This window comes from Pseudophryne corroboree, chromosome 5, assembly GCF_028390025.1.
Source record: "Pseudophryne corroboree isolate aPseCor3 chromosome 5, aPseCor3.hap2, whole genome shotgun sequence".
Lineage (NCBI taxonomy): Eukaryota > Metazoa > Chordata > Amphibia > Anura > Myobatrachidae > Pseudophryne > Pseudophryne corroboree.
This window is the reverse complement of record NC_086448.1, coordinates 838,979,449-839,002,065: the sequence shown is the minus strand read 5'-3', so window position 1 is coordinate 839,002,065 and position 22,617 is coordinate 838,979,449. Positions and strand designations below refer to the sequence as shown.

Here is a 22,617-nt window from a genome sequence, read left to right as displayed (position 1 = left end):
GCCCCATCTCTGCTACATGCAGTGTTCCTGTACTCTCATACTCCTGCCCCATCTCTGCTACATGCAGAGTTCCTGTACTCTCATACCCCTGCCCCATCTCTGCTACATGCAGTGTTCCTGTACTCTCATACCCCTGCCCCATCTCTGCTACATGCAGTGTTCCTGTACTCTAATACCCCTGCCCCATCTCTGCTACATGCAGTGTTCCTGTACTCTAATACCCCTGCCCCATCTCTGCTACATGCAGTGTTCCTGTACTCTCATACCCCTGCTACACGCAGTGTTCCGTTACTCTCATACCCCTGCCCCATCTCTGCTACATGCAGTGTTCCTGTACTCTCATACACCTGCCCCATCTCTGCTACATGCAGTGTTCCTGTACTCTCATACTCCTGCCCCATCTCTGCTACATGCAGTGTTCCTGTACTCTCATACCCCTGCCCCATCTCTGCTACATGCAGTGTTCCTGTACTCTCATACCCCTGCCCCATCTCTGCTACATGCAGTGTTCCTGTACTCTCATACCCCTGCTCCATCTCTGTTACATGCAGTGTTCCTGTACTCTCATACCCCTGCCCCATCTCTGCTACATGCAGTGTTCCTGTACTCTCATACCCCTGCCCCATCTCTGTTACATGCAGTGTTCCTGTACTCTCATACCCCTGCCCCATCTCTGCTACATGCAGAGTTCCTGTACTCTCATTCCCCTGCCCCATCTCTGTTACACGCGGTGTTCCTGTACTCTCATACCCCTGCCCCATCTCTGCTACACGCAGTGTTCCTGTACTCTCATACCCCTGCCCCATCTCTGTTACATGCAGTGTTCCTGTACTCTCATACCCCTGCCCCATCTCTGCTACATGCAGTGTTCCTGTACTCTCATACCCCTGCCCCATCTCTGCTACATGCAGTGTTCCTGTACTCTCATACCCCTGCCCCATCTCTGCTACACGCAGAGTTCCTGTACTCTCATACCCCTGCTCCATCTCTGTTACATGCAGTGTTCCTGTACTCTCATACCCCTGCCCCATCTCTGTTACATGCAGTGTTCCTGTACTCTCATACCCCTGCCCCATCTCTGCTACATGCAGTGTTCCTGTACTCTCATACCCCTGCCCCATCTCTGCTACATGCAGAGTTCCTGTACTCTCATACCCCTGCCCCATCTCTGCTACACGCAGTGTTCCTGTACTCTCATACCCCTGCCCCATCTCTGCTACATGCAGTGTTCCTGTACTCTCATACCCCTGCCCCATCTCTGCTACACGCAGAGTTCCTGTACTCTCATACCCCTGCCCCATCTCTGCTACACGCAGTGTTCCTGTACTCTCATACCCCTGCCCCATCTCTGCTACATGCAGTGTTCCTGTACTCTCATACCCCTGCCCCATCTCTGCTACATGCAGTGTTCCTGTACTCTCATACCCCTGCCCCATCTCTGTTACATGCAGTGTTCCTGTACTCTCATACCCCTGCCCCATCTCTGCTACATGCAGTGTTCCTGTACTCTCATACCCCTGCCCCATCTCTGCTAGACGCAGTGTTCCTGTACTCTCATACCCCTGCCCTATCTCTGCTACATGCAGTATTCCTGTACTCTCATACCCCTGCCCCATCTCTGCTACACGCAGTGTTCCTGTACTCTCATACCCCTGCCCCATCTCTGCTACACGCAGTGTTCCTGTACTCTCATACCCCTGCCCCATCTCTGCTACACGCAGTGTTCCTGTACTCTCATACCCCTGCCCCATCTCTGCTACACGCAGTGTTCCTGTACTCTCATACCCCTGCCCCATCTCTGCTACATGCAGTGTTCCTGTACTCTCATACCCCTGCCCCATGTCTGCTACACGCAGTGTTCCTGTACTCTCATACCCCTGCCCCATCTCTGCTACACGCAGTGTTCCTGTACTCTCATATCCCTGCCCCATCTCTGTTACATGCAGTGTTCCTGTACTCTCATACCCCTGCCCCATCTCTGATACATGCAGTGTTCCTGTACTCTCATACCCCTGCCCCATCTCTGCTACATGCAGTGTTCCTGTACTCTCATACCCCTGCCCCATCTCTGTTACATGCAGTGTTCCTGTACTCTCATACCCCTGCCCCATCTCTGATACATGCAGTGTTCCTGTACTCTCATACCCCTGCCCCATCTCTGCTACATGCAGTGTTCCTGTACTCTCATACCCCTGCCCCATCTCTGCTACATGCAGTGTTCCTGTACTCTCATACTCCTGCCCCATCTCTGCTACATGCAGTGTTCCTGTACTCTCATACCCCTGCCCCATCTCTGCTACATGCAGTGTTCCTGTACTCTCATACCCCTGCCCCATCTCTGCTACATGCAGTGTTCCTGTACTCTCATACCCCTGCCCCATCTCTGTTACATGCAGTGTTCCTGTACTCTCATACCCCTGCCCCATCTCTGATACATGCAGTGTTCCTGTACTCTCATACTCCTGCCCCATCTCTGCTACATGCAGTGTTCCTGTACTCTCATACCCCTGCCCCATCTCTGCTACATGCAGTGTTCCTGTACTCTTATACCCCTGCCCCATCTCTGCTACATGCAGTGTTCCTGTACTCTCATACCCCTGCCCCATCTCTGCTACATGCAGTGTTCCTGTACTCTCATACCCCTGCCCCATCTCTGTTACATGCAGTGTTCCTGTACTCTCATACCCCTGCCCCATCTCTGATACATGCAGTGTTCCTGTACTCTAATACTCCTGCCCCATCTCTGCTACATGCAGTGTCCCTGTACTCTCATACCCCTGCCCCATCTCTGTTACATGCAGTGTTCCTGTACTCTCATACCCCTGCCCCATCTCTGATACATGCAGTGTTCCTGTATTCTCATACCCCTGCCCCATCTCTGTTACATGCAGTGTTCCTGTACTCTCATACCCCTGCCCCATCTCTGATACATGCAGTGTTCCTGTACTCTCATACTCCTGCCCCATCTCTGCTACATGCAGTGTTCCTGTACTCTCATACCCCTGCCCCATCTCTGCTACATGCAGTGTTCCTGTACTCTTATACCCCTGCCCCATCTCTGCTACATGCAGTGTTCCTGTACTCTCATACCCCTGCCCCATCTCTGCTACATGCAGTGTTCCTGTACTCTCATACCCCTGCCCCATCTCTGTTACATGCAGTGTTCCTGTACTCTCATACCCCTGCCCCATCTCTGATACATGCAGTGTTCCTGTACTCTAATACTCCTGCCCCATCTCTGCTACATGCAGTGTCCCTGTACTCTCATACCCCTGCCCCATCTCTGTTACATGCAGTGTTCCTGTACTCTCATACCCCTGCCCCATCTCTGATACATGCAGTGTTCCTGTACTCTCATACCCCTGCCCCATCTCTGCTACATGCAGTGTTCCTGTACTCTCATACCCCTGCCCCATCTCTGCTACATGCAGTGTTCCTGTACTCTAATACCCCTGCCCCATCTCTGCTACATGCAGTGTTCCTGTACTCTCATACCCCTGCCCCATCTCAGCTACACGCAGTGTTCCGTTACTCTCATACCCCTGCCCCATCTCTGCTACATGCAGTGTTCCTGTACTCTCATACCCCTGCCCCATCTCTGCTACATGCAGTGTTCCTGTACTCTCATACCCCTGCCCCATCTCTGCTACATGCAGTGTTCCTGTACTCTCATACCCCTGCCCCATCTCTGCTACATGCAGTGTTCCTGTACTCTCATACCCCTGCCCCATCTCTGCTACATGCAGTGTTCCTGTACTCTCATACCCCTGCCCCATCTCTGCTACATGCAGAGTTCCTGTACTCTCATACCTCTGCCCCATCTCTGCTACATGCAGTGTTCCTGTACTGCCCCATCTCTGCTACATGCAGTGTTCCTGTACTCTCATACCCCTGCCCCATCTCTGCTACATGCAGTGTTCCTGTACTCTCATACCCCTGCCCCATCTCTGCTACATGCAGTGTTCCTGTACTCTCATACCCCTGCCCCATCTCTGCTACATGCAGTGTTCCTGTACTCTCATACCCCTGCCCCATCTCTGATACATGCAGTGTTCCTGTACTCTCATACCCCTGCCCCATCTCTGCTACATGCAGAGTTCCTGTACTCTCATACCCCTTCCCCATCTCTGCTACACGCAGAGTTCCTGTACTCTCATACCCCTGCCCCATCTCTGCTACATGCAGAGTTCCTGTACTCTCATACCCCTGCCCCATCTCTGCTACATGCAGTGTTCCTGTACTCTCATACCCCTGCCCCATCTCTGCTACATGCAGTGTTCCTGTACTCTCATACCCCTGCCCCATCTCTGCTACATGCAGTGTTCCTGTACTCTCATACCCCTGCCCCATCTCTGCTACATGCAGTGTTCCTGTACTCTCATACCCCTGCCCCATCTCTGCTACATGCAGTGTTCCTGTACTCTCATACCCCTGCCCCATCTCTGCTACATGCAGTGTTCCTGTACTCTCATACCCCTGCCCCATCTCTGCTACATGCAGTGTTCCTGTACTCTCATACCCCTGCCCCATCTCTCTCTGCTACATGCAGTGTTCCTGTACTCTCATACCCCTGCCCCATCTCTGCTACATGCAGTGTTCCTGTACTCTCATACCCCTGCCCCATCTCTGCTACATGCAGTGTTCCTGTACTCTCATACCCCTGCCCCATCTCTGCTACATGCAGTGTCCCTGTACTCTCATACCCCTGCCCCATCTCTGCTACATGCAGTGTTCCTGTACTCTCATACCCCTGCCCCATCTCTGCTACATGCAGTGTTCCTGTACTCTCATACCCCTGCCCCATCTCTGCTACATGCAGTGTTCCTGTACTCTCATACTCCTGCCCCATCTCTGCTACATGCAGTGTTCCTGTACTCTCATACCCCTGCCCCATCTCTCTCTGCTACATGCAGTGTTCCTGTACTCTCATACCCCTGCCCCATCTCTGCTACATGCAGAGTTCCTGTACTCCCATACCCCTGCCCCATCTCTGCTACATGCAGTGTTCCTGTACTCTCATACCCCTACCCCATCTCTGCTACATGCAGTGTTCCTGTACTCTCATACCCCTGCCCCATCTCTGCTACATGCAGTGTTCCTGTACTCTCATACCCCTGCCCCATCTCTGCTACATGCAGTGTTCCTGTACTCTCATACCCCTGCCCCATCTCTGCTACATGCAGTGTTCCTGTACTCTCATACCCCTGCCCCATCTCTGCTACATGCAGTGTTCCTGTACTCTCATACCCCTGCCCCATCTCTACTACACGCAGTGTTCCTGTACTCTCATACCCCTGCCCCATCTCTGCTACATGCAGTGTTCCTGTACTCTCATACCCCTGCCCCATCTCTGCTACATGCAGAGTTCCTGTACTCTCATACCCCTGCCCCATCTCTGCTACATGCAGTGTTCCTGTACTCTCATACCCCTGCCCCATCTCTGCTACATGCAGTGTTCCTGTACTCTCATATACCTGCCCCATCTCTGCTACATGCAGTGTTCCTGTACTCTCATACCCCTGCCCCATCTCTGCTACATGCAGTGTTCCTGTACTCTCATACCCCTGCCCCATCTCTGCTACATGCAGTGTTCCTGTACTCTCATACCCCTGCCCATCTCTGCTACATGCAGTGTTCCTGTACTCTCATACCTCTGCCCCATCTCTACTACACGCAGTGTTCCTGTACTCTCATACCCCTGCCCCATCTCTGCTACATGCAGTGTTCCTGTACTCTCATACCCCTGCCCCATCTCTGCTACATGCAGTGTTCCTGTACTCTCATACCCCTGCCCCATCTCTGCTACATGCAGTGTTCCTGTACTCTCATACCCCTGCCCCATCTCTGCTACATGCAGTGTTCCTGTACTCTCATACCCCTGCCCCATCTCTGCTACACGCATTGTTCTGTGGTGTTCAGCAATACCTTTATATCATCAAGGCAGAGTTGTTGCTATGTATTGTCACTGAACATGGGAAGGATCATTTCTGCTCTGTGCATTTGGGTTCCACTTGTCAACTGAACAATCCAGGGTCATATCCAAGGACAACAGAACACAGAAGGAAACACAGATAATGCAATGTATGTGGATGGTGGAAACCTTATCATATTGTCCCTTACCTACAGGCACGGTGGATAAAACATATCACACAGGTACCAGCTAGGTGTGTGGTGTAATAGAGAGGGAGGAGTCAGGGATTACTCCAAGACAGCGCACTTGGGGGCTAGAGGTGACAGTAGCGCCATCAGTAGATAGTGAGAGTGCGGGAGGTGAGGTTATGCGGGAGGGAGGGAAGATAATCACCTCAGTCTTAGACATGTGAAGGGTATGATAGCGTTGGGACATCCAGGAAGAGACAGCAGAGAGACAGCTGGATACACGAGTGAGGAGAGAGGTCAGGGGAGGAGAGGTCTGAGGGTCATCAGCATAGACAGGATACTGGAAGGCAAAAGAGATAATGAGCTCACCTAAAGAGGACGTATAGAGAGAGAGACAAGGAGAGAACCTCAGGGGACACCTACAGTTAGTGGAAGTGAGGGTTAGGTGGAGGCATGAGAGGAGACAGAGAAGGAACGGTCAGAGAGGTAGGAGGACAGTCAGGAAGGGGTAGTATCACACAGATCAATAGAGTGCAGGATTCGCAGGAGGAGAGAGTGGTCGACAGTGTCAGAAGCAGCAGAGAGGTCAGGAATAATAAGCAGAGAGTAGTGACCCTTAGATTTTTGGCTGCATGGAGGTCATTGCAGACTGTTGTGAGGGCAGTGTCAGTGGAGTGGAGAGGCCGGAAACCAGACTGGAATGGGTCCAACAGTGAGTGAGAGGAGACAAAGGCAGTGAGGCGGTTATAGACAATACACTCCAGGATTTTGGAGGCAAAAAGGAGGAGAGAGATGGGACAGTAGTTTGATAGAGTGAGAGATGGGTCGGTAGTTGGAGAGAGTGAGAGATGGGTCGGTAGTTGGAGAGAGTGAGAGACGGGTCGGTAGTTGGAGAGAGTGAGAGACGGGTCGGTAGTTGGAGAGAGTGAGAGATGGGTCGGTAGTTGTAGAGTGAGAGATGGGTCGGTAGTTGGAGAGGGTGAGAGATGGGTCGGTAGTTGGAGAGAGTGAGAGATGGGTCGGTAGTTGGAGAGAGTGAGAGATGGGTAGGTAGTTGGAGAGAGTGAGAGATGGGTCGGTAGTTGGAGAGAGTGAGAGATGGGTTGGTAGTTGGAGAGAGTGAGAGATGGGTCGGTAGTTGGAGAGAGTGAGAGATGGGTCGGTAGTTGGAGAGTGTGAGAGATGGGTCGGTAGTTGGAGAGAGTGAGAGATGGGTCGGTAGTTGGAGAGAGTGAGAGATGGGTCGGTAGTTGGAGAGAGTGAGAGATGGGTCGGTAGTTGGAGAGAGTGAGAGATGGGTCGGTAGTTGGAGAGAGTGAGAGATGGGTCGGTAGTTGGAGAGTGTGAGAGATGGGTCGGTAGTTGGAGAGTGTGAGAGATGGGTCGGTAGTCGGAGAGAGTAAGAGATGGGTCGGTAGTTGGAGAGAGTGAGAGATGGGTCGGTAGTTGGAGAGGGTGAGAGATGGGTCGGTAATCGGAGAGAGTAAGAGATGGGTCGGTAGTTGGAGAGAGTGAGAGATGGGTCGGTAGTTGGAGAGGGTGAGAGATGGGTCGGTAGTTGGAGAGAGTGAGAGATGGGTCGGTAGTTGGAGGAGAGAGTGAGAGATGGGTCGGTAGTTGGAGAGGGTGAGAGATGGGTCGGTAGTTGGAGAGAGTGAGAGATGGGTCGGTAGTTGGAGAGAGTGAGAGATGGGTCGGTAGTTGGAGAGAGTGAGAGATGGGTCGGTAGTTGGAGAGAGTGAGAGATGGGTCGGTAGTCGGAGAGAGTAAGAGATGGGTCGGTAGTTGGAGAGAGTGAGAGATGGGTCGGTAGTTGGAGAGGGTGAGAGATGGGTCGGTAGTTGGAGAGAGTGAGAGATGGGTCGGTAGTTGGAGGAGAGAGTGAGAGATGGGTCGGTAGTTGGAGAGGGTGAGAGATGGGTCGGTAGTTGGAGAGAGTGAGAGATGGGTCGGTAGTTGGAGAGAGTGAGAGATGGGTCGGTAGTTGGAGAGGGTGAGAGATGGGTCGGTAGTTGGAGAGTGTGAGAGATGGGTAGGTAGTTGGAGAGGGTGAGAGATGGGTCGGTAGTTGGAGGAGAGAGTGAGAGATGGGTCGGTAGTTGGAGAGGGTGAGAGATGGGTCGGTAGTTGGAGAGAGTGAGAGATGGGTCGGTAGTTGGAGAGGGTGAGAGATGGGTCGGTAGTTGGAGAGAGTGAGAGATGGGTCGGTAGTTGGAGAGAGTGAGAGATGGGTCGGTAGTTGTAGAGTGTGTCGATAAGAATAGGGGAGATGAGTGCATGCTTGAGGCAGAGGGGATAGTGCCTGATGAGAGGGAGAGATTTAGGAGGTGAGAAAGATGGGAACAGGCAGGAGAAGAGAGAGGTAATAGGGACAAGTTGGTGGGGGCAGGGATGCCTGGATGAGGGACATGACTTTTATCTGAGTACAGGGGTAAAGAAAGTCAGAGATGGTAAGAAGGATGGGAGGGGTTAGGGTAAGGAGGGGGCTGGTTGTTGAGGGTCTGGTGGGATGTGATCTCCTGACGTATATGGAGTCAATTTTGGATGTGAAGCGGGTGGCATCGTCAAGGGTAGAGGGTGAGGAGGGTAGCTGAGGTGGGTAGAGAGAGAAAGGGCAGCACTGTGGGATGAGAGCACTTCTCCTGAGATGCCCTATCCCCATCACTGTCCTGTGCACACCATGGCAAAGCCTCACCTCTGCAACCAAGCCAGACACAGCAGCGAGTTATAATGCTGAAGGGGGGAGTCGCCCGTCTCGTGGGGGGCCGCAGTGACAGACAGGATGTAGCCTGCAGGGTAGGTGTCTCTGATCTCCTCACACAGGCGGGATCCCATTCCTGAAGACAAAACATACACACAATGACGGGGGATGAAAGGAAAGACCCCACCTACATGCTATTATTCCGCAGAGTGACATTTCCGCTCCGTCACATGATCTAGGCTCTCACCAATCACCGGAGAGATACATACCGGAGCCGGTACCCCCGCAGAGGCTGTGCAGGATCACCGTGCCGCTGTAACAGTCTCTCCGCTCCACCTCCTTGCGGACGCTCTCCATGGTCCTGTCCAACAGGCTCTTCTCTGGGCTGCCACCGGCGCCTCGGTATCCTGGGGACAAAGTGTTGGGCAGAGACAGAGTGTTAGGACAGAAAGACGTGTAAAGCCGCCGCCGCATAGTAATGGCTCCGGCTCAGATATGGAATGAAGCCGGTCTGATCCTTACCATACGCCCAGTTGTTCCCTCTCCCTTTCTGTCCCACAACGACATTGGCATCTCTGAAATACCTGCAGATAAACACAACCGGTCAGTGATAGCGACCGCGCAACTCCTACTGCATGGCGGCCACTGCAATGAGCCAATGGGTTACAATGGTATGGGTGACAGAACCCTAACCTTAAGGACAGACTATATGGGCCATGTCGTTCTTATCTGCCGCCAAATTCTATGTTTCTATGTAACCCTAACAGCAGCCAGACAGTGAATGGCTGTCAGGATATTGATTGGTGGACGGCTGGAGCTATCCACCAATCAGAGTGGCGACAGCCAGTCACGGTAAGGAAGCCTGTGGAGAGAGGACGCAGGACTGGAATATTTTATTTATTCCCCTGAATGGGTGAGTATGGGCCCCATGCACTGCTTACCCCAGGGCCTACAATGCTGATAAGAAACCCCTGTCCTAATACCCTATCCTGAATACCGTAACCCCTAACCAAACCCTATAGGGCAGACTGGACGTGCCATGTGATTCTATGGGCCGGATGTAATGCGCCCGACTAAGGCGGTCGTGCGGGATGTCAGCCTAATTTGGACGTTTTCTTAAAGGGGCATCACTTACACGGCATGGTTTTGCCTTTTAAGTGATTGCCCCATGACTCGATGGGTCAGAGATGTTGTAGGGGGACATGGGGGAACTACAGAGTATTAAACAGGGTATACAGTATAATAAGATTTTAAACCTACCGGTAAATCTTTTTCTCGTAGTCCGTAGAGGATGCTGGGGACTCCGTAAGGACCATGGGGATAGACGGGCTCCGCAGGAGACATGGGCACTTTAAGAAAGAACTTTAGGTATGGGTGTGCACTGGCTCCTCCCTCTGTGCCCCTCCTCCAGACCTCAGTTAGAGAAACTGTGCCCAGAGGAGACGGACAGTACGAGGAAAGGATTTTTGTTAATCCAAGGGAAAGATTCATACCAGCCACACCAATCACACCGTATAACTTGTGATAAACTAACCAGTTAACAGTATGAAAAAACAACATAGCATCAGTCAGAGACCGATGAAGCTATAATATAACCCTTTAGTAAGCAAAACTATATACAAGTCTTGCAGAAGTAGTCCGCACTTGGGACGGGCGCCCAGCATCCTCTACGGACTACGAGAAAAAGATTTACCGGTAGGTTTAAAATCTTATTTTCTCTAACGTCCTAGAGGATGCTGGGGACTCCGTAAGGACCATGGGGATTATACCAAAGATCCCAAACGGGCGGGAGAGTGCGGATGACTCTGCAGCACCGATTGAGCAAACAGGAGGTCCTCCTCAGCCAGGGTATCAAACTTATAGAATTTTGCAAAGGTGTTTGAACCCGACCAAGTAGCAGCTCAGCACAGCTGTAGTGCCGAGACCCCTCGGGCAGCCGCCCAAGAAGAGCACTCTTTCCTAGTGGAATGGGCCTTGACCGATTTTGGTAACGGCAATCCAGCGGTAGAATGAGCCTGCTGAATCGTGTTACAGATCCAGCGAGCAATAGTCTGCTTTGAAGCAGGAGCGCCAACCTTGTTGGCTGCATACAGGACAAACAGTGCTTCTGTTTTTCTGACTCTAGCCGTTCTGGCCACGTAAATTTTCAAAGCCCTGACCACATCAAGGGACTCGGAATCCTCCAAGTCTCGTGTAGCCACAGGCACCACAATAGGTTGGTTCATATGAAAAGATGACAACACTCAAAAATTGAGGACGGGTCCGCAATTCCGCTCTATTCATATGGAAAACCAGATAGGGGCTTTTATGAGACAAAGCCGCCAATTCCGACACTCGCCTAGCCGAAGCCAAGGCTAACAACATGACCACCTTCCATGTGAGATATTTTAACTCCACCGTTTTAAGTGGTTCAAACCAGTGCGACTTAAGGAAACTCAACACCACATTAAGGTCCCAAGGCGCCACCGGAGGTACAAAAGGAGGCTGAATATGCAGCACTCCCTTCCACAAAAGTCTGTACTTCTGGGAGAGAAGCCAATTCTTTCTGAAAGAAAATGGATAAGGCCGAAATCTGAACCTTAATGGAGCCTAATTTTAGGCCGAAATTCACTCCAGTTTGTAGGAAGTGAAGGAAACGGCCCAGATGGAATTCTTCCGTAGGAGCATTCCTGGCCTCACACCAAGAAACATACTTTCGCCATATACGGTGATAATGTTTAGCTGTCATGTCCTTCCTAGCCTTTATCAGAGTAAGAATGACCTCATCCGGAATGCCCTTTTCCGCTAGGATCCGGCGTTCAACCGCCATGCCGTCAAAACGCAGCCGCGGTAAGTCTTGGAACAGACAGGGCCTCTGTTGCAGCAGGTCCTGACTTAGAGGAAGAGGCCACGGATCTTCTGTGAGCATCTCCTGCAGATCCGGATACCAGGCCCTTCGCGGCCAATCTGGAACAATGAGAATTGTCTGTACTCCTCTTTTTATTATTCTCAACACCCTTGGGATGAGAGGAAGAGGAGGAAACACATAAACCGATTGGAACACCCACGGTGTCACTAGGGCGTCCACAGCTACCGCCTGAGGGTCTCTTGACCTGGCGCAATACCTCTGTAGCTTTTTGTTGAGGCGGGACGCCATCATGTCGGGGCAGTCCCCAATGAGTTGCAATCTGTGCGAAGACTTCCTGATGAAGTCCCCACTCTCCTGGATGCAGGTCGCACCTGCTGAGGAAATCTGCTTCCCAGTTGTCCACTCTCAGAGTGCGCTTACATGATTTTCCGCCCAGCGAAGAATCCTGGTGGCTTCCGCCATCGCCACTCTGCTCCTTGTGCCGCCTTGGCGGTTTACATGAGCCACTGCGGTGATGTTGTCTGACTGGAGCAGAACTGGTAGGTCGTGAAGTAAGGTCTCCGCTTGACGAAGGGCGTTGTACATGGCCCTCAGCTCCAGGACGTTGATGTGAAGACAAGTCTCTTGACTTGTCCAAAGTCCTTGGAAGTTTCTTCCCTGTGTGACTGCTCCCCAACCTCGGAGGCTCGCGTCCGTGGTCACCAGAACCCAGTCCTGCGGCCCTCTAGAAGGTGAGCACTCTGTAGCCACCACAGGAGAGATACCCTGGCCCTGGGGGACAGGGCAATCAACTGATGAATCTGTAGATGTGACCCGGACCACTTGTCCAGTAGGTCCCATTGGAAGGTCCTCGCATGGAACCTGCCGAAGGGAATGGCCTCGTACGATGCCACCATCTTTCCCAGGACTCGAGTGCAGTGATGCACTGACACCTGTTTTGGCTTCAATAGGTTCCTGACCAGGGTCCAGAATCATGCCCAAGAAGGTCAGACGAGTCGTAGGAACCAGCTGCGACTTCGAGATATTGAGAATCCAGCCGTGTTGCTGTAACACTTTCAGTGAAAGTGATACGCTGCTCAGCAACTGCTCTCTTGATCTCGCTTTTATGAGGAGATCGTCCAAGTACGGGATAATTGTGACACCCTGCTTGCGCAGGAGCACCATCATTTCCGCCATTACCTTGGTGAAAATCCTCGGGCCGTGGAAAGCCCAAACGGCAACGTCTGAAATTGGTAATGACAATCCTGTACCGCAAAGCTCAGATACGCCTGATGAGGTGGATATATGGGAACATGAAGGTATGCATCCTTTATGTCCAGAGATACCATAAAATCCCCCCCTTCCAGGCTGGCGATGACCGCTCTGAGCGATTCCATCTTGAACTTGAACCTTTTCAAGTACAGGTTCAGGGATTTTAAATTTAAAATGGGTCTGACCGAACCGTCCGGTTTTGGGACTACAAACAGGGTTGAGTAATATCCCCTCCCTTGTTGAAGTAGGGGAACCTTGACCACCACCTGTTGAAGATACAATTTGTGAATTGCATTTAACACTAACTCCCTTTCTGGGGGAGAAGTCGGCAGGGCCGATTTGAAAAACCGGCGAGGAGGCACCTCCTCGAATTCCAGCTTGTAACCCTGGGAAATAATTTCTATTGCCCAGGGATCCACCTGTGAGTGAACCCAGATGTGGCTGAAAAGTTGAAGACGTGCCCCCACTGGGACGGACTCCCGTAGCGGAGCCCCAGCGTCATGCGGTGGATTTTGTAGAGGCCGGGGAGGACTTCTGTTCCTGGGACCTAGCTGTGTTGTGCAGCTTTTTTCCTCTGCCCTTACCTCTGGCAAGAAAGGACGCACCTCGTACTTTCTTGTTTCTCTGTGGCCGAAAGGACTGCATTTGATAATGTGGCGCTTTCTTAGGCTGTGAGGGAATATAAGGCAAAAAAATAGGATTTTGGTACTTACCGATAAATCCTTTTCTCCTAGTCCGTAGAGGATGCTGGGGACTCCAAAAGGACCATGGGGTATAGAAGGGATCCGCAGGAGCTTGGGCACACTGAAAAAAACTTAAACTGGGTGTGAACTGGCTCCTCCCTCTATGCCCCTCATCCAGACCTCAGTTATAGGAACTGTGCCCAGGAGAGACGGACATTTCGAGGAAAGGATTTTTGTGTAAACTAAGGGCTACAAACATACCAGCCCACACCACAAACATACCGTATCACCGGAGTAATAGTAAACCAGATAACCGTATGAAATAACAACAGCAACAAGCTGAAAACCAGAAATACACTACCCGTGTACAAACCAAGTTAACCAACACGAAAACATTGCCAGTAACAGTCCGCAATGGGACGGGCGCCCAGCATCCTCTACGAACTAGGAGAAAAGGATTTATCGGTAAGTACCAAAATCCTATTTTCTCTTACGTCCTAGAGGATGCTGGGGACTCCAAAAGGACCATGGGGTCTATACCAAAGCTCCAGACCGGGCGGGAGAGTGCGGACGACTCTGCAGCACCGACTGAGCAAACGTAAGGTCCTCATCAGCCAGGGTATCAAACTTATAGAACTTGGCAAAAGTGTTTGCCCCTGACCAGGTGGCTGCACGGCAAAGGTGTAAAGCCGATACGCCTCGGGCAGCCGCCCAAGACGAGCCCACCTTTCTGGTAGAATGAGCTTTTACTGACTACGGCACCGGTAGCCCGGCCGAAGAATGAGCCTGCTGGATCGTACTACAAATCCAGTGTGCAATAGTCTGTTTTGAAGCAAGATGACCAATCTTGTTAGAAGCATACAGGACAAACAGCGCCTCAGTTTTCCTGGCAACAGCTGTTCTGGCGACGTAGATCCTCAAAGCTCTCACCACATCCAGAGACTTTGGAACCGCCCCAGCCTCCGTAGCCACCGGCACCACAATAGGTTGGTTAATGTGAAACGAAGACACCACCTTCGGCAAAAATTGTTGACGAGTCCGCAATTCTGCCCTATCAGAATGAAAAATCAAATACGGACTCTTATGAGATAAAGCCGCCAATTCTGACACCCTCCTGGCAGACGCCAGCGCCAACAGCATAACTACCTTCCAAGCGAGAAATTTCAACTCAACCTTACGCAAAGGCTCAAACCAGGAAGACATGAGAAACTGTAAGACCACGTCAAGATCCCATGGAGCCACAGGAGGCACAAACGGAGGATTGATATGCATTACTCCTTTCACAAAAGTCTGAACCTCTGGGAGGACAGCTAATTCCTTTTGAAAGAAAATAGACAAAGCCGAGATCTGTACCTTGATGGAGCCTAATTTTAGGCCCGCATCTACACCTGCCTGCAAAAAATTGAGAAAGCGACCCAAGTGAAACTCTTCCGCAGGAGCCATTTTGGTCTCACACCAGGAAACATACTTTCTCCAAATATGGTGATAATGTTTAGCCGTAACCTCCTTCCTAGCCTTAATGAGAGTGGGAATGACTTCCCCAGGAATACCCTTACGAGCTAAGATCTGGCGCTCAACTTCCATGCCGTCAAACGCAGCCGCGGTAAGTCTGGAAACACGCATGGACCCTGCAACAACAGGTCCTCTCTTAGAGGAAGTGGCCAAGGATCTTCCACCAGTAAGTCCTGAAGATCCGGGTACCAGGCCCTTCTTGGCCAATCTGGAACAACGAGAATCGCCTGAACCCTTGCTCGTCGAATGATCCCCAGTACCTTTGGAATGAGAGGAAGCGGAGGGAACACATACACCGACTGGAAGACCCACGGAGACACCAGGGCGTCCACTGCACTTGCCTGGGGGTCTCTGGACCTGGAACAATACCTCGGAAGCTTCTTGTTGAGACGAGACGCCATCATGTCGATTAACGGAATTCCGCAACGCTTTGTCACCTATGCAAATACCTCTTGGTGAAGAGCCCACTCTCCCGGATGGAGATCGTGTCTGCTGAGGAAATCTGCTTCCCAGTTGTCCACTCCCGGTAGGAAGACTGCTGACAGAGCACTCACGTGTTGTTCCGCCCAGCGAAGGATTCTTGTGGCCTCCGCCATTGCCGCTCTGCTCCTTGTTCCGCCTTGACGGTTTATATGTGCCACCGCTGTGATGTTGTCTGACTGTACCAGGACAGGTCGACCCTGAAGAAGGCTTCTTGCTTGTTGCAGGCCGTTGTAAATGGTCCTTTATTTGAGAACATTGATGTGAAGACAAGCTTCCTGGAGCGACCATTTCCCCTGGAAGTTCCTTCCTTGGGTGACTGCGCCCCAGCCCCGGAGACTTGCATCTGTTGTCAGAAGCACCCAGTCCAGGATACCGAACCGGCGACCTTCCAGGAGGTGAGAACTTTGCATCCACCACAGGAGAGAAATTCTGGCTCTGGGAGATAGACTTATCTTCCGGTGCATGTGCAGGTGAGACCCGGACCATTTGCTCAGCAAATCCCACTGAAACACCCGTGCATGAAACCTGCCAAACGGAATGGCTTCATACGCCGCAACCATTTTCCCCGGAACCCGAGTACATTGATGGATGGACACAGACTTCGGCCGCAGAAGTTCCCTGACCATTGACTGCAGTTCTAGAGCTTTTTCTTCTGGAAGAAATACTCTTCGTAACTCCGTGTCCAGAATCATGCCCAGAAACGACAGCCGAGTGGCCGGAATCAACTGAGATTTCGGCAAATTCAGCACCCAACCGTGCTGCCGGAGCACCAACAGTACCAAACTCACACTCCTCAGCAAACGTTCCTTGGACCTCGCTTTTATCAGGAGATCGTCCAAGTACGGGATAATTGTAACCCCTTGCCTGCGAAGGAGAACCATCATCTCCGCCATGACCTTGGTGAAAATCCTCGGGGCCGTGGAAAGCCCAAACGGCAACGTCTGAAATTGGTAATGAGAATCCTGTATCGCAAACCTTAGGAAAGCCTGATGCGGAGGATATATCGGGATGTGTAAGTAGGCATCCTTTATGTCCACTGACGCCATAAAATCCCCCCCTTCTAGGCTGGTGATCACCGCTCGAAGAGATTCCATCTTGAACTTGAAAACTTTCAAGTATGGATTGAGGGATTTTAGGTTCAGAATCGGTCTGACCGAACCGTCCGGTTTCGGCACCACAAAGAGGCTCGAGTAGAACCCCTCCCCCCCGTTGAGACGGGGGAACGGGAACAATGACCCTCTGAAGACACAACTTTTGTATTGCTGCCAGCACGACCTCCCTGTCGGGAAGAGACACTGGCAGGGTCGACATGAAAAACCGGTGAGGGGGCGTCTCCTGAAACTCCAGCCTGTAGCCCTGAGATACAATCTCTAGAACCCACGGATCCAAGTCCGATTGGACCCAGACCCGACTGAAGAACTGCAGACGGCCCCCCACCAGGACGGACTCCCCCAGGGAAGCCCCAGCGTCATGCGGTGGACTTGGTAGCGGCAGGGGTGGACTTCTAGTCCTGGGCGCCTGACACCGCAGGCGACTTCTTTCCCCTTCCTCTACCTTTTGAAGCGAGAAAGGACGAACCCTTTCCTCACCTGTATTTATTTGGACGAAAGGACTGCATCTGCTGATGTTGTGGCTTTTTGTGTTGTGTGGGAACATAGGGAAGAAACGAGGACTTACCCGCCGTCGCGGTAGACACCAGGTCCGCCAAGCCTTCCTCAAACAGGACATTACCTTTGAAGGGTAACGCTTCCATAGCTCTCTTGGAATCCACGTCAGCATTCCATTGATGTATCCACAGCGCCCTCCTGGCCGAAATCGACATGGCATTGGCTCTTGATCCCAAGAGACCAACATCCCTCGCCGCATCCTTCAGGTAATCTGCAGCGTCCTTGATATAACCAAGAGTTAAAAGAACAGTATCTTTATCAAGAGTATCCATATCAGAAGCTAACTTCTCAGCCCATTTAGCAATAGCACTACTCACCAATTCCGACGCCACAGCAGGTCTGAGCAATGCACCCGAATTAGCGAAAATGGACTTCAGCGACGTCTCCAGCTTGCGATCCACCGGATCCTTGAGAGCTGCTGTGTCAGGAGACGGCAGCGCCACCTTTTTAGACAAACGAGATAAAGCTTCATCAACATTAGGAGATGCCTCCCATTTTCCCCTATCAACTGATGGAAAAGGATATGCCATGTAAATCCTCTTGGGAATCTGCCACCTCTTGTCTGGCGACTCCCAAGCCTTTTCACAAAGAGCATTCATCTCATGAGAGGGGGGAAACTGTACCTCAGGTTTTTTCTCCTTAAACAAGCAAATCCTTGTTTCCTGTACTGCAGGTTCCTCAGAAATGCGTAACACGTCTTTTATAGCCACAATCATGTACTGAATACTCTTAACTAATCTAGGGTGTAAAGGAGCCTCAGTGAAGTCGACATCGGATTCAGAATCCGTGTCGATATCCGTATCTACCACTTGAGTGAACGGCCTCTTTATCGACCCCGACGGGGTCTGTACCTGTGATAAAGCATCCTGTGTCTGTGATTCAGATTTATCTAATCTCTTCGATAAAGAAGTGACATTAGAATTAATTGTATTCAACAGTGCAAGTAAGTCAGGTGTCGGCTGCGTCGACAGAGCCAACTCCATACCAGCATCTGCCTCCCCCAAAACCTCCTCCGATGAATAACATTCAGCCTCAGACATGTCGACACCTAGTATCGACCCACCGACACATACATACAATGCCTCAGTAGGGGACAGGTCCACAAGGAAACCCGGACAGAGAAACACAGAGGCAGTATGCCAGCTCACACCCCAGCGCCCATATATCCCACTGAGGAAAATATATGTACCAGCGCTGCCCAATTAACCAAATATGCACCAGCTACTGTGTCCCCCCCTCCCGATAAGCTCCCCGTTACTCTGATGGAGCTCGTGGACCAGCGTCTCCTGCCTGCACACGCGGAGAAAATGGCGCCTGTGAGCAGCGCGGCTAAGCTCCGCCCCCTCCCGGCGCGCTTCAGCCCGCCAAATTCAAACTTCCGAAAATGCCGGCGGGGGTTCCCGAAAACGGTGCAGATGCACCGAACAAACATCTGCCAGCCCCAGAAGACCCAGTAACATGCTGCCCAGGGCGTCCCCCCCCAGCGCCCTGCACCCTGTGAGTGCTGGAGGAAATGTGTGTGGGAGCATGGAGCACAGCGTTGCCACTGCGCTGTACCTTTACTGAAGTCTTCTGCCGTCCTGAAGTCTTCTGGTCTTCTCATACTCACCCAACTTCTGTCTTCTGCCTTCTGTGAGGGGGTGACGGCACGGCTCCGGGAACGAGCAGCTAGGCGCACCAAGTGATCGAACCCTCTGGAGCTAATGGTGTCCAGTAGCCGAGAAGCAGAGCCCTTAACTAAGAAGAAGTAGGTCCTGCTTCTCTCCCCTCACTCCCACGCCGCAGGGAGCCTGTAGCCAGCAGGTCTCCCTGAAAATAAAAAACCTAACAAAGTCTTTCCAGAGAAACTCAGTAGAGCTCCCCTAGTGTGCGTCCAGTCACTCCTGGGCACAAAGTCTAACTGAGGTCTGGAGGAGGGGCATAGAGGGAGGAGCCAGTTCACACCCAGATTAAGTCTTTTCAGTGTGCCCAAGCTCCTGCGGATCCCGTCTATACCCCATGGTCCTTTTGGAGTCCCCAGCATCCTCTAGGACGTAAGAGAAATTGGATTTACCAGCTGTAGCTGTGGAGACCAGGTCCGAGAGACCTTCTCCAAACAATTCCTCACCCTTGTAAGGTAAAACCTCCATATGCCTCTTTGAGTCGGCATCACCTGTCCATTGCCGGGTCCATAGGACTCGTCTAGCAGAAATCGACATAGCGTTGACTCTAGAACCTAGTAAAGCAATGTCTCTTTGAGCATCTCTCATATATACGACAGCATCTTTTATATGTCCTAGGGTCAATAAGATGGTATCTTCATCCAGGGTCTCAATCTCCGCTGATAAGGTATCTGTCCACGCTGCTACCGCGCTACAAACCCAAGCCGACGCAATAGCCGGTCTGAGTAAAGTACCAGAATGTGTGTAAATGGACTTCAAAATAACCTCCTGCTTGCGATCAGCAGGATCCCTGAGGGTAGCCGTATCTTGGGATGGCAGCACTACCTTTTTGGATAAGCGTGTCAACGCTTTGTACACCCTAGGGGAGGATTCCCACCATATCCTGTCCTTAGCCGGGAAAGGATACGCCATAAGAACCCTTTTGGAAATCTGCAGTTTTTGTCTGGAGATTCCCACGCTTTTTCACACAACTCGTTCAGCTCATGAGATAGGGGAAAGGTTACCTCAGGTTTCTTACCCTTATACATGTGTACCCTCGTGTCGGGGACAGGGGGTTCCTCTGTGATATGCAAAACATCTTTTATTGCAATAATCATATATCGAATACATTTAGCCAATTTTGGCTGTAACTTTGCATCATCGTAGTCGACACTGGAGTCAGAATCCGTGTCGGTATCAGTGTCTACTATTTGGGATAGTGGGCACTTTTGAGACCCCGAAGGTCCCTGCGACATAGGGACAGGCATGGGTTGACTCCCTGGCTGTACCCTAGCCTAAGCTTTGTCTAATCTTTTGTGCAATAAATTCACATTAGCACTTAAAACATTCCACATATCCATCCAGTCAGGTGTCGGTGTTGTCGACGGAGACACCACATTCATTTGCTCCACCTCCTCCCTAGGAGAGCCTTCTACCTCAGACATGTCGACACACGTGTACCGACACACCACGCACTCAGGGAATCCTCTTATCTGAAGACAGTTCCCCCACAAGGCCCTTTGGAGAGACAGAGAGAGAGTATGCCAGCACACACCCAGCGCTAATGACCCAGGAAAAAACACACAATATGTTTACCCAGATAGCGCTGTAATCTGTATATTGCGCCAATTATGTGCCCCCCCTTCTTTAAAACCCTCTTTCACCGTGGATAAGTAGGGGAGAGTCCGGGGAGCTTCCTCTCAGCGCTGTGCTGTGGAGAAAATGGCGCTGGTGAGTGCTGAGGAAGAAGCCACGCCCCCTCGGCGGCGGGCTTCTGTCCCGCTCAAACCTCGAAAAAACCTGGCGGGGGCTCTTTATATATACAGTGCCCAGCTGTATATATATACACAATTGCCAGAAAAAGAGGTTCATATTGCTGCCCAGGGCACCCCCCCTGCGCCTTGCACCCTTACAGTGACTGCCGTGTGTGAGCTGTATGGGAGCAATGGCGCTCAGCATTACCGCTGTGCGTTACCTCAGTGAAGATCTGAAGTCTTCTGCCGCCTCTGAAGTCTTCTTTTCTTCTCATACTCACCTGGCTTCTATCTTCCGGCTCTGCGAGGAGGACGGCGGCGCGGCTTTGGGACGGACGGCGAGGGTGAGACCTGCGTACCGATTCCCTCTGGAGCTAATGGTGTCCAGTAGCCTAAGAAGCAGAGCCTATCACTAAAGCCGGTCTGCTTCTCTCTCCTCAGTTCCTCGATGCAGGGAGTCTGTTGCCAGCAGTGCTCCCTGAAAATAAAAAACCTAACAAAATACTTTCTTATAGCAAGCTCAGGAGAGCTCACGGAAAAGCATCCAGCTCGTCTGGGCACAGTATCAAACTGAGGTCTGGAGGAGGGGCATAGAGGGAGGAGCCAGTGCACACCAGGAACTAAATTCTTTCTTAAAGTGCCCATGTCTCCTGCGGAGCCCGTCTATCCCCTATGGTCCTTACGGAGTCCCCAGCATCCTCTAGGACGTAAGAGAAATATATATATATATACATATACATATATATATATATATATGTATATATATATATATATATATATATATATACTCATTATTTGTAGTTATTCTTGTGTAAAAGTCACAACATCCAGGACGCCTCACACCTCATGACGTGGGATGAGGCACTGTTCCTGTGCTGCTACAGGGAGGAGGTAATACAGGTCTATTGGAGCGCAGCGATAACCAAGCATTAGGGATAATTACTGACAATTACTTCTACTCTGATCAACAAACGGTATGGAGAATCTTAACGAATACATTGCTGACTTCAAGGAGACAGTGACCCCAGTATAGGGCAGTATAGGGCGACACAGGCAGTAACTCACCCTTTCTTCACCTGTTGCCGTAATCTCCGGATCACCTTAGGCTCACTGTCTACACAAATGGCATTAATCAGCCCGTCGCGGGAGAAGAAGGGGTACCTGCGGAACAAGAGAACGAGACACAGCTGATGTCGTCTGTATATTCATATGTACAAACTCACAGCACCTCCATACAGTGTATAACTCACACCGGTACTCCATCATCATATTACACTCCCAGCATTTATATACTAACTCACACCAGTACTCCATCATCATATTACACTTCCCGCATTTATATACTAACTCAAACCGGCACTCCATCATCATATTACACTTCCCGCATTTATATACTAACTCAAACCGGTACTCCATCATCATATTACACTTCAAGCATTTATATACTAACTCACACCGGTACTCCATCATCATATTACACTTCCAGCCTTTATATACTAACTCAAACCGGTACTCCATCATCATATTACACTTCAAGCATTTATATACTATCTCACACCGTTACTCCACCATCATATTACACTTCCCGCATTTATATACTAACTCACACCGTTACTCCACCATCATATTACACTTCCCGCATTTATATACTAACTCACACCGCTACTCAATCATCATATTACACTTCCAGCATTTATATACTAACTCACACCGGTACTCCATCATCATATTACACTCCCAGCATTTATATACTAACTCACACCGGTACTCCATCATGATATTACACTTCCCGCATTTATATACTATCTCACACCGCTACTCAATCATCATATTACACTTCCCGCAATTATATACTATCTAACACCGGTACTCCATCATCATATTACACTTCCAGCATTTATATACTAACTCAAACCGGTACTCCATCATCATATTACACTTCCAGCATTTATATACTAACTCACACCGGTACTCCATCA

General features: G+C 50.9%; 1 protein-coding gene across 2 annotated transcripts in view; it reads right to left on the bottom strand.

Moving 5' to 3' along the window:
• The window catches only part of LOC134928654 (tubulin delta chain-like), a 150,983-nt gene that overhangs the window by 100,762 nt on the left and 27,604 nt on the right, over nucleotides 1-22,617 (bottom strand). For both annotated transcript variants that reach the window (XM_063924607.1, XM_063924608.1), the window contains exons 3-6: nucleotides 21,704-21,799; nucleotides 9,323-9,384; nucleotides 9,070-9,207; nucleotides 8,795-8,936 (exon numbers count right to left, since the gene is read on the bottom strand). In XM_063924607.1, coding sequence (XP_063780677.1) covers nucleotides 8,795-8,936; nucleotides 9,070-9,207; nucleotides 9,323-9,384; nucleotides 21,704-21,799 — 438 coding nt within the window. The remainder of the gene's footprint in view (nucleotides 1-8,794; nucleotides 8,937-9,069; nucleotides 9,208-9,322; nucleotides 9,385-21,703; nucleotides 21,800-22,617) is intronic.